We start from the raw sequence: 12,542 nt of genomic DNA, 5'->3' as shown, positions 1-12,542 counted from the left end.
ACTCCGCAAGCCACCTGACAGTGTGTCGCGGAGGGTACTTTGAGTACCTCTATCGGTTTGTGGGGTTCCCGTATTTTTGTCCACTTCCCGTAAATTCTTTGAGGATTTCGAGAAGAGTTATTCTTTCATTTGAATCACAAGTCTTTTTAAAGCCTACGAATTGAAGATTCACGATTTGTTCGGCACGTGAGCGTCCTTTTCTAATGCTTCATTGGTAGTCACCCAGCTGAGTATCCAATTGATTTCTGCCATAGTTTGAAGGGCTTTTGAAAAAAAATCTTCTAGATTATTACGAGAAGAGAGATGTCACGATAATTGTTTACATCTATTCTGTCACTATTCTTATAAAGTCGGTGCAGGGAACCAGCCACATAGCAGTTGCTCAGTTCAGCAAATGTTGTGGATTATCTCGGTTAGTTTCTCAGTAGCCTTGTTTCCGACACTCTTCCACTTTTCAGCAGTTATCGAGTCTTCGCCTGCTGTCTTGCTGTTCCTTAGCGAATGTGTTATGTGTTTAATTTCTTCTCTTGCTGGATATAATGAATTAGGACAGATGGGTGGGCTGGTTTAGAACATGAAACTCCTATTGGAGCCTTACAATTGAGGAAGAATTCGAAAAATAATTTGCCATGAAATTGGTTCTAATGGCTCTGAGCACTATGGGACTCAACATCTGTGGTCATAAGTCCCCTAGAACTTAGAACTACTTAAACCTAACTAACCTACGGACATCACACACATCCATGCCCGAGGCAGGATTCGAACCTGCGACCGTAGCAGTCGCGCGGTTCCGGACTGAGCGCCTAGAACCGCTAGACCACCGCGGCCGGCAATTTGCCATATGACAGTTATTCTTATTACTGTACGTAATTTTACCATCAGGGTCTTTTGAAATCTCAGCTTGGGGGATTGTACTTGTTACTATTTCGTGTGCAGTTCTTATAGAAATCTCTTACGTTGTTCTCCTGGAAGCCTTCCTCAATATGTAGCAAGTGATTCTCACCAAAAGCACGTTTACGTAGGCTAATTTCAGCAGCGTGTTTTCTCACGCCCGTGAATTTCGTCCAGTTACCTCAGTTCTGAGTTTCATTTCACCCACGAAGCTTACCTTTGTCTCAAAACCCCATTACATTCGCAGTTGCACAATGATGTTTCTTCACTTTTGTTAAAAGGGTTGTGTTGTTAATTATCTTCTCTAGTGTTTCTTGCAGTTGCTCCCAATGGGATTCCAGCTTCTCGGTGAAATCTTTGCTAGGTCTGACTTTGGGTTGAGCTTGCAGATTTTTCTCCACTGAGTCCTCCTTATGTTCCTTGGAAGAAGCTTAACTTTGTTCTTTGAGAGATAATGATCTGAGTTGAGGTTTGCACTCTTTTCTCTTCGTCCAGCAATAGTAAATTTATTAACCTAACAGCAGCTTCTTTTCTGTTGTAGAAAATCGACCAACCATCTGAGGGGATGCCAAGATGATTTCTCCCTCCATCCTTCTCTTAGCGAGCTAGTTCTCAATTGATAACGCCAAAGCGTTCTGGATCTCGTGTTGAGCTTTCTTTGCGATAGCCACATGAGCTTCTTTTAAGATTTAATTTGTGTCATCAGTATTCTGGAAGACTTTATTCCATCAGTACAATCCATCCACTATTGTATACATACCGTCAGTATTTTAGATGCATTGCTATATTCAGCAAGACATCCATGCTTGTACAGCGCATTTTCTAGCGTGATTTGCCGGTCTTCCATTTTTTTTTTATTTTTTATTTCTAAGAATCTATGAAAGAACTTCGACCACTTACCACCTACTCGCCAGGTTCCATCCTCCGTCATTTTACTTTCATTAAAGTCATAAATATGTGTTCCACTCTATCTTGTCCCCTGATCTATTTCTTTGTTTTTCCTGAGTACCTAGTAATTTGAAATGCGTCTCCCCATTGTTCGCTGAATAACCCCCCCCCCTAATTTTTGAATGGTTTTTGCTGTAGAATATCTGGTAATACAGACTGATTTTAAACTTTCATCTACAGACGTATTGGAAGCTCCATTTTGAAAATTTATTTGCTTCACTTAGAACACTTCATCTCGTTTAATGTTCTTCGTCCAGTAGTAGTAAATTTATTAACCTAACAACAGCTTCTTTTCTGTTGTAGAAAATCGACCAACCACCTGAGGGGATGCCAAGATGATTTCTCCATCCTTCTCTTAGCGAGCTAGTTCTCAATTGATAACGAACTGTTGCAGGCCAGCCTTTGTTCGTTCTCGCACAGAACTCTCACACACACATTTCCAGTGCAAAATCTGGGGCTGGCACGGTGACGAAGGCGCTCTGACCCTGCTCCTGTAGCGGTCCTCGTTGTGATACTGACTGGCTGCTGGTTGCAGACTGCCCGGTGCTGGTGTACGTGCACGGCGGCTACTGGCAGGAGCTGTCGCGGGAGCTGTCCGCCTACTGCGTGCGGCCGCTGCACGGCGCTGGCATCGCCGTCGCCGTCGTCGGCTACGATCTCGCTCCACAAGGTGACGTATAAAGCCGCCCATTCACAGGCCGACGTATAGGCGAACCCCCACCACTGAGAGGGTCATCGACCCGTATAGCTGTGTGTTTGAATACCGCGATTGCATGGTGGACCCTACTTGCGCCAGTCGCGTGGCAGTTTTCACCGAGCCAAAACAGAAGCGAAAAGGACAAAGAGTCGGGTATCAGGTAGAGGTTGGGGATAGCAGGTAGTGGGTGCGCTGTTGGAGCAGACTTACGCGGACCCTGGACCCGACTGCTATAAAATCCTACACCACAAAGGCAAATGTTTTGGGGTGGACTAGCTCGGCAAGTGGAGTTCCCCGATTGGTCAGTGGTCAGACTGTGATTGGGCAGTTTAAGACAGTTTTTGGAGAAACTCTCGTGCCATTTGGAATATTTGTTTAATAGAGCTAACTGTACCCAAATCGGGAGGCATCTCCACTACCCTCCTAAACTATGATGAGAGACCCTTCATTGCATCCTGTATTCGAGAAACCTTCCCTGAACTCATGTGCAGGCACAGTACCATCCATCCACTCTACAATTGCCAACCTATACCTATTTATGTGCTTTACTTACTCTGAGAAAATCCTGTCCATTGAATCAATCCTTCCTCTATACTAGAGCCGATAATTAATTTAGAGAGATCCACTTCAGTTGTAGTAATTATCTATTCAAACCACGATCAGTTTCAGGATTTTAAAATTCTATCTTCAGATTATGAAACCATTGTATCTGGTAACACATAACATGTGGTTGGGCCAGTCAGTGTAAGAGCTCTAATCAATGCATGTTGGTGGTAACTGTCCACCGCCGGGCAGCCTCACGGTAGGAACACCGACTACGATTGCAACTGCAATTGACTGGCCTCACTGCATCTTATGTGTTACCGGTTTCATAACCTGAAGATGAATTTCAAAATTCTGAAACCGATTGTGGTTTGAATATATAATTATTACAACTGAAGCAGATCTCTCTAAATTAATTGTCATGCCTCTGAGTTGCAGATGTCCCACATAGCAAATCTTCTGTACTAGAGACCAGAATGCTGTCTCACGCCACTAACAACTAAACATTCCTACACTATTACAGGAAGAAACAAAACAAGAATAGCACCAAGAAATGGCGAACACGTACAAAACTCAACATTACACTACGTACACGCTAATCAACCGTTGCAAAACCTGCCTAGTCGTATTTTCAGTCCCTCCCTCCACTAACGTCTAATCCGTTCCTCCAAGTTTCCAATGGACAGACACAAAATACGAAGACTTAAATACGCCCTTCACAATGAAAAACCTCCCAACCTTTTTTTAAATTTATTCTGAGTGTATAACTAGTGTGATTTCATTATAAATTCCCTGAAAATATTCCCCTCGTACAACAAGATTTTGACACACAAATCAATGTTCAATGCGGTCTGACATTTTTCTTTGAGAGATTCTAGCTGATGTTGACCCGATATTTGTTTATTCCAATTTTTTACTAGTCCATCTCCTCCTTCCCCTTGTCTATCTCCTCCTACATCTCTCTCAGTCCACCTCTTCCTCCCTCCTCTCTTTGTCCATCTGCCCCTTCCCCATGCGTTCATCTGTTCCTTCATTCTCTATCTATCTCCTCCTCCCTCCTCTTATTCCATCTCCTGTGCCCGTATGTGTGTTCATCTCCACCATCAACTTCGCTGTCTGTCCATCTCATCCTCCGCCCTTCTATTTCCACGATATCACACTCACCCCAATAGGAGTGGATCTTTTCCCACAATATTTCTTTCCAGATAGTGACAAATATGTTAAGCAAATTTCATTGAAATCCTCCCAGGGCTTTTGGTTGAGGTTTCTACCTGTGTCTTTGCCCGTCTATGCATATGTCAAACATGTTTGATACATATTTAACATAATTCACACGTATTTGTACACATATTTCAGCCATATCTCTAGCGAATTTCACCTTACAGTTTTATTTTCACGCAACTCAATGTTTCTGACGTCGTATCTGCTGAACAATGTGGTGTACAGTGGTATAATTTCGAAGGTATATCCACTGATATATGTGGCTAGCGCCTGCGGAATGTATTGTGAGTAGAATTATTAGTAAAAAATAATAAGTCAAAACATCATGCGTGAAGTGGAATTTTTCATGTATCTCAGTATTTGATCTGATATCTCCTGAACTATGTGTCGTATAGGGCTGTATTTTTCTTGGTACAGTCAGAGGTATTTGTGGATACTATTTGCGAAATGTGTTGCGAATAGAATTAGTAGGAAAGAACTAATAAACTGAAACGTCATACTGCACGTGGCGGTTTTACTTCAATAACAGCGAAAATGTACTACGCGATGAGCCTTTTTCCTTCTTTTTGTGTGGGTTTTCATCGAGAAAAAGTTTCGTAAAGCCCTGAAAATATTTGCCAAGTTTGTTCCTAAGTGCTCTCCTTCTCAGATAGATGACTAAAGTATAGGAATTAGCGCTATGGTCTACACTGCTTTTTCACGCCTTCTATTTGATAGATACGTGTTCTTACCCTCACAGCGATTCTTTCCAAAGTGATATGAGTACCAAGTTTGCTTGAAATCGATCCAGTGGTTTAGGAGGAGATGTAGAACATACATACATACATAACACACTCATTTACTACATCCAGTTTTATGATACGTATGGATTCGGAGGTAGGAAAGTCTTTCATAATGCAATCGTAAATAAAGGGACTCTTGAACATCTGTTTAGCAATGCACTTTATATCCAGTTTATTCAAAGCTTGCCTACTCTCTTACAGGGAGCACGTGTGCACTGGAGACATAGATTCCACGATGTATAAATTAACTCCTGTTCACAAGAAGGATTAATCACAGTAGACATTCTAAACATATTCAGGATCAGCAACTTGCTCGAAATTCTCTGCAACTGACGCCTAGCTTATTCTTGCTGCAATATTATCTACGGTTGGCAGCTTGAATAAACAACCAATCCACTGAAGGCAGAGCGTATTCATTTAGGTGTTCTCACGTTGGTTATGTCTACCGACAAAGAGTAAATGAGCACATGGAAGTTGACAAAGAAAGCTGAGTTATGAATGGTTTGGCATGAGACATAAAAAATGAAAAATTGGAACAGTGGTTGATTATTGAAGAAAAACAACACGATAGTTCAGTAATGAAATTACATTAGCGCTCCGTAGGCCCATGTGGTATGCAACGAGCACAAATCGAAATCAGAGCAAAAGGAACTCTGTATAACTCCTTAACTAAATAACTGTGGTAGTAATGCAAATCATGATCTATATTTACGAATGAGCCAAAGATACACCGATTCTGATCCTTGAAAATGGAACAAACTCTCTCGCTCTGAATAATGGAATTAGACCCACGAAGAAAGCACAACTACAAAGCTGAAAACAAAGTAGAACATTACGCCAAAGCGCGTGAATGGGCAACGTCCTTACCACAAACCGTAGTCGGTTGCAGCGCAGAGGTGGCCATCGAAATGAAACGCTACACAAAGTCCTCAAATTTGAACCAACAAAACCATGAAATTTCAGGCAACATCTGCGTGATGCGTCTAGCCACAGCGATCGTAGAAAACACAAATTTCTCTGTCTCACCATCCACTTGGACATGTTAGCTCAAATCGCCACTGCCCTGTCAAAAATGATGAGTCAGTTACGTCTAGCTACCGTATAGGGTACAGACGTGCTTTGCGCTATGCAGCTAAGAACTGTGGCATTCCTAGCAGACGAAACGGGTGCATAGAGTGTCTTTGCACCTCGCCAACGACTTGTAATTCACGTGAAGATAAATGATATGGCAGACGATTTCTGGTGAACGGGTCTTAACAACTCGACTCATTGAAACGTTACTCGCGTGGATCTACAGTAGAGACACAGGGCATGAATCCATCGCCTACCACTACCTGAACCTTCCGTTCATCTTGCAAACCCTTGCCAAATCAACACCACGAGTTATACTGATTTATGCCCTGCAGCGATGAAAAGCTGTAGTCATATTACTCCGTATGCAAACTTCTCCCTACACCACATACCCGCCTTTAGCATGACTCTTGAATCTGTCCTTCCCAACCAAATCCACAGGCGACATGAATGACACCAATTCCTTCCCAACACAAAGTAGCGCTTCTGTCTCGCGTATTTCACAGACTATCAGATCTTCAATTTCATACACTTACTGCACCTTAGAAACAACTTTCAGTCGCAGATCGCATTCCGATACTCTTTTTAAACCACAAACCTACTATCTTTCAATTAATTATATCCACTTAGCTGCCTCATTTGTGCCTCAGACTTCTTCTTATGTTACAGCCAATCACAAACATTCCAAGAAACCGCAGATTACCTCAAGGATACATAGGCAGTACACAAGATTCTAGCCTGAATATAACAGGTACCAGTGTAAGACGGTTGATAATGGGCCAGTTCCAAACACAGGTCGAATAATTAATAACCTGTACGCAGCTTAAAGATGGGTTAAAACACGTCATTTATCAAGTATATGAAAACCATGGAGTGCCATTCACAAGAAATGTTTTCTGCCACTCTTAATTATTCTTCTTAATATTCTGCTGTGTGTACTGTATTGAATTTTAGATTGTTTTGTTTATTTAAACTGTCTCCACATTCCTTTGTTTTGCATTACAACTAATGTGATCTACATAGTTATAAGTAGAGCCACTTTTATTATCAATACATTTTTTCTTAGTGTACTTTCCCTTAACATTTCCAATTTTCGATTATTAAAGTGTACACCATTTTACCTTAATTATTAGTTAGGTTGTTGCTGTTGTTGTTGTTGTTGCTGTTGTCTGCTTCAGTCCATAGACTGGTTTGATGCAGCTATCCATTCTAGTGTATCCTGTGCAAGCCTCTTAATTTCTCCGTAACTACAGCAACCTTCATCCATATGAATCTGTTTGCTGCACTAAAGTCTTTGTCTCCCCCTATAACTTTTACCCCACACTTCCTTCCGTTATCAAATTCACAATTCCTTGATGCCTCAGGATGTGTGCGCCATCAACTTATACCGTCTTTTACTCAAGCTGTGCCACAAATTTACTTATTCTTCAGTTCGATTCAGTAACTCCTCATTTTCCCACCTAATCTTCAGCATTCTTCTACAGCAACACATTTCAGAAGACTCTGTTCTCTTCTTGTCTGAACTGCTTGACCAGGTTTCATTTTCATACAAGGTTACACTACAGACAGACGAATGCCGTCATAAAAAGCTTACTAGCACTTAAACTGATATTAGATAATAGATTCATCATTTTCTCGCTATTGCAAGTTTTCATTTTTTACCCTCTCTACTTCGGACATCATAAGTTACTTTGCTGCCCAAATTATAAAACTCATCTACAACTGTTCGTGTCTCATTTCCTAATCTAATTTCCTCAGCATCGCCTCATTTAATTTCACTATACTCCATTACTCTAATTTTACTGTTGTTAACGTCATCTTTAACCTCTTTTCACGACGCTGCCTGATCCATTCAACTGATGTCCCAAGTCATTTGCCGTCTCTAACAAAATTAAAATTTCATCGACAAACCTCAAAGTTTTTATTTCTTGTCCTTTAACTTTAATTCTCTTTCCAAATTTCTCCTTCGATTCCTTTACTGCTTGTACACTGTACAGATTTTCACCCATTTCCTCTTTTCTTTTTAGCCGGCCGCGGTGGTCTCGCTGTTCTAGGCGCGCAGTCAGGAACCGTGCGACTGCTACGGTCGCAGGTTCGAATCCTGCCTCGGGCATGGATGTGTGTGATGTCCTTAGGTTAGTTTGGTTTAAGTAGTTCTAAGTTCTAGGGGACTGATGACCACAGCAGTTGAGTCCCATAGTGCTCAGAGCCATTTTTTTCTTTTCTTTTTATCATACTGTGCTCGGGTTGGTTCCTCTTATAGGGACCCTCTATATCTTTCTCCCACGTTTCACCTTTCCTTTCCTTGCTGAATACTGACTTCCTAGCTGGCTCCTGATATTCATACAGCTACTTCTCTTTGCTCCAAAGATATCTTTAACTTACCTACAGGCGGCATCTATATTTCCTCTAGGTAAGCATGCTTCTACTGCCTTTTTGTTTTTACCTCCAGCCATTCTTGGTTAGCCGTTTTGCACTCTCTGTCCGTCTCAATTTTTAGACGCCTGTACTCCTTTGCGCCTGTTTCATTTGCTGCTCTTTTATGCTTTCTCCTTTCGCCAATTAAATTCAATATCTTCTGAACCATGGACCCATGAACCATGGACCTTGCCGTTGGTGGGGAGGCTTGCGTGCCTCAGCGATACAGATAGCCGTACCGTAGGTACAACCACAACGGAGGGGTATCTGTTGAGAGGCCAGACAAACGTGTGGTTCCTGAAGAGGGGCAGCAGCCTTTTCAGTAGTTGCAAGGGCAACAGTCTGGATGATTGACTGATCTGGCCTAGTAACAATAACCAAAACGGCCTTGCTGTGCTGGTACTGCGAACGGCTGAAAGCAAGGGGAAACTACGGCCGTAATTTTTCCCGAGGGCATGCAGCTTTACTGTATGATTAAATGATGATGGCGTCCTCTTGGGTAAAATATTCCGGAGGTAAAATAGTCCCCCATTCGGATCTCCGGGCGGGGACTACTCAAGAGGTTGTCGTTATCAGGAGAAAGAAAACTGGCGTTCTACGGATCGGAGCGTGGAATGTCAGGTCCCTTAATCGGGCAGATAGGTTAGAAAATTTGAAAAGGGAAATGGATAGGTTAAAGTTAGATATAGTGGGAATTAGTGAAGTTCGGTGGCGGGAGGAACAAGACTTCTGGTCAGGCGACTACAGGGTTATAAACACAAAGTCAAATATGGGTAATGCAGGAGTAGGTTTAATAATGAATAGGAAAATAGCAACGCGGGTAAGCTACTACAAACAGCTTAGTGAACGCATTATTGTGGCCAAGATAGATACGAAGCCCACACCTACTACAGTAGTACAAGTTTATATGCCAACTAGCTCTGCAGATGACGAAGAAATTGAAGAAATGTATGATGAAATAAAAGAAATTATTCAGATAGTGAAGGGAGACGAAAATTTAATAGTCATGGGTGACTGGAATTCGAGTGTAGGAAAAGGGAGAGAAGGAAACGTAGTAGGTGAATATGGATTGGGGCTAAGAAATGAAAGAGGAAGCCGCCTGGTAGAATTTTGCACAGAGCACAACTTAATCATAGCTAACACTTGGTTTAAGAATCATGATAGAAGGTTGTATACATGGAAGAACCCTGGAGATACTAAAAGGTATCAGATAGATTATATAATGGTAAGACAGAGATTTAGGAACCAGGTTTTAAATTGTAAGACATTTCCAGGGGCAGATGTGGACTCTGACCACAATCTATTGGTTATGACCTGTAGATTAAAACTGAAGAAACTGCAAAAAGGTGGGAATTTAAGGAGATGGGACCTGGATAAACTGAAAGAACCAGAGGTTGTACAGAGTTTCAGGGAGAGCATAAGGGAACAATTGACAGGAATGGGGGAAAGAAATACAGTAGAAGAAGAATGGGTAGCTTTGAGGGATGAAGTAGTGAAGGCAGCAGAGGATAAAGTAGGTAAAAAGACGAGGGCTAGTAGAAATCCTTGGGTAACAGAAGAAATATTGAGTTTAATTGATGAAAGGAGAAAATATAAAAATGCAGTAAATGAAGCAGGCAAAAAGGAATACAAACGTCTCAAAAATGAGATTGACAGGAAGTGCAAAATGGCTAAGCAGGGATGGCTAGAGGACAAATGTAAGGATGTAGAGGCTTATCTCACTAGGGGTAAGATAGATACTGCCTACAGGAAAATTAAAGAGACCTTTGGAGATAAGAGAACCACTTCTATGAACATCAAGAGCTCAGATGGGAACCCAGTTCTAAGCAAAGAAGGGAAAGCAGAAAGGTGGAAGGAGTATATAGAGGGTCTATACAAGGGCGATGTACTTGAGGACAATATTATGGAAATGGAAGAGGATGTAGATGAAGATCAAATGGGAGATAAGATACTGCGTGAAGAGTTTGACAGAGCACTGAAAGACCTGAGTCGAAACAAGGCCCCCGGAGTAGACAACATTCCATTGGAACTACTGACGGCCTTGGGAGAGCCAGTCCTGACAAAACTCTACCATCTGGTGAGCAAGATGTATGAAACAGGCGAAATACCCTCAGACTTCAAGAAGAATATAATAATTCCAATCCCAAAGAAAGCAGGTGTTGACAGATGTGAGAATTACCGAACAATCAGTTTAATAAGCCACAGCTGCAAAATACTAACACGAATTCTTTACAGACGAATGGAAAAACTGGTAGAAGCCGACCTCGGGGAAGATCAGTTTGGATTCCGTAGAAATACTGGAACACGTGAGGCAATACTGACCTTACGACTTATCTTAGAAGAAAGATTAAGGAAAGGCAAGCCTACGTTTCTAGCATTTGTAGACTTAGAGAAAGCTTTTGACAATGTTGACTGGAATACTATCTTTCAAATTCTAAAGGTGGCAGGGGTAAAATACAGGGAGCGAAAGGCTATTTACAATTTGTACAGAAACCAGATGGCAGTTATAAGAGTCGAGGGACACGAAAGGGAAGCAGCAGTTGGGAAGGGAGTAAGACAGGGTTGTAGCCTCTCCCCGATGTTATTCAATCTGTATATTGAGCAAGCAGTGAAGGAAACAAAAGAAAAATTCGGAGTAGGTATTAAAATCCATGGAGAAGAAATAAAAACTTTGAGGTTCGCCGATGACATTGTAATTCTGTCAGAGACAGCAAAGGACTTGGAAGAGCAGTTGAACGGAATGGATGGTGTCTTGAAGGGAGGATATAAGATGAACATCAACAAAAGCAAAACGAGGATAATGGAATGTAGTCGAAGTAAGTCGTGTGATGTTGAGGGTATTAGATTAGGAAATGAGACACTTAAAGTAGTAAAGGAGTTTTGCTATTTGGGGAGCAAAATAACCGATGATGGTCGAAGTAGAGAGGATATAAAATGTAGACTGGCAATGGCAAGGAAAGCGTTTCTGAAGAAGAGAAATTTGTTAACATCGAGAATAGATTTAAGTGTCAGGAAGTCTTTTCTGAAAGTATTTGTATGGAGTGTAGCCATGTATGGAAGTGAAACATGGACGATAAATAGTTTGGACAAGAAGAGAATAGAAGCTTTCGAAATGTGGTGCTACAGAAGAATGCTGAAGATTAGATGGGTAGATCACATAACTAATGAGGAGGTACTGAATCGGATTGGGGAGAAGAGGAGTTTGTGGCACAACTTGACCAGAAGAAGGGATCGGTTGGTAGGACATGTTCTGAGGCATCAAGGGATCACCAATTTAGTATTGGAGGGCAGCGTGGAGGGTAAAAATCGTAGGGGGAGACCAAGGGATGCATACACTAACCAGATTCAGAAGGATGTAGGTTGCAGTAGGTACTGGGAGATGAAGAAGCTTGCACAGGATAGAGTAGCATGGAGAGCTGCATCAAACCAGTCTCAGGACTGAAGACCACAACAACAACAACAACAATCTTCTGTGTCCCCCCCCCCTCCCATGAACCATGGACCTTGCCGTTGGTGGGGAGACTTGCGTGCCTCAGCGATACAGATAGCCGTACCGTAGGTGCAACCAAAACGGAGGAGTATCTGTTGAGAGGACAGACAAACGTGTGGTTCCTGAAGAGGGGCAGCAGCCTTTTCAGTAGCTACAGGGGCAACAGTCTGGATGATTGACTGATCTGGCCTTGTAACACTAACCAAAACGGCCTTGCTGTTCTGGTACTGCGAACGGCTGAAAGCAAGGGAAAACTACAGCCGTAATTTTTCCCGAGGGCATGCAGCTTTACTGTATGGTTACATGATGATGGCGTCCTCTTGGGAAAAATATTCCGGAGGTAAAATAGTCCCCCATTCGGATCTCCGGGCAGCGACTACTCAAGAGGACGTCGTTATCAGGAGAAAGAAAACTGGCGTTCTACGGATCGGAGCGTGGAATGTCAGATCCCTTAATCGGGCAGGTAGGTTAGAAAATTTAA

The 12,542-nt window shown here is 42.1% G+C and overlaps 2 protein-coding genes across 3 annotated transcripts in view; one reads left to right on the top strand and one right to left on the bottom strand.

Moving 5' to 3' along the window:
* The window catches only part of LOC126253319 (waprin-Thr1), a 217,651-nt gene that overhangs the window by 116,238 nt on the left and 88,871 nt on the right, over positions 1-12,542 (bottom strand). The gene's annotated exons all lie outside the window — the stretch shown is intronic.
* The window catches only part of LOC126253305 (kynurenine formamidase), a 55,637-nt gene that overhangs the window by 22,064 nt on the left and 21,031 nt on the right, over positions 1-12,542 (top strand). For both annotated transcript variants that reach the window (XM_049954547.1, XM_049954538.1), the window contains one exon: positions 2,375-2,509. In XM_049954547.1, the coding sequence (XP_049810504.1) occupies positions 2,375-2,509 (135 nt within the window). The remainder of the gene's footprint in view (positions 1-2,374; positions 2,510-12,542) is intronic.

Source organism: Schistocerca nitens, chromosome 1 (assembly GCF_023898315.1).
Source record: "Schistocerca nitens isolate TAMUIC-IGC-003100 chromosome 1, iqSchNite1.1, whole genome shotgun sequence".
In the NCBI taxonomy this organism is placed as follows: Eukaryota; Metazoa; Arthropoda; class Insecta; order Orthoptera; family Acrididae; genus Schistocerca; species Schistocerca nitens.
Note: the sequence above shows the minus strand (reverse complement) of the source record. Positions and strands in the feature narration are given on the sequence as shown.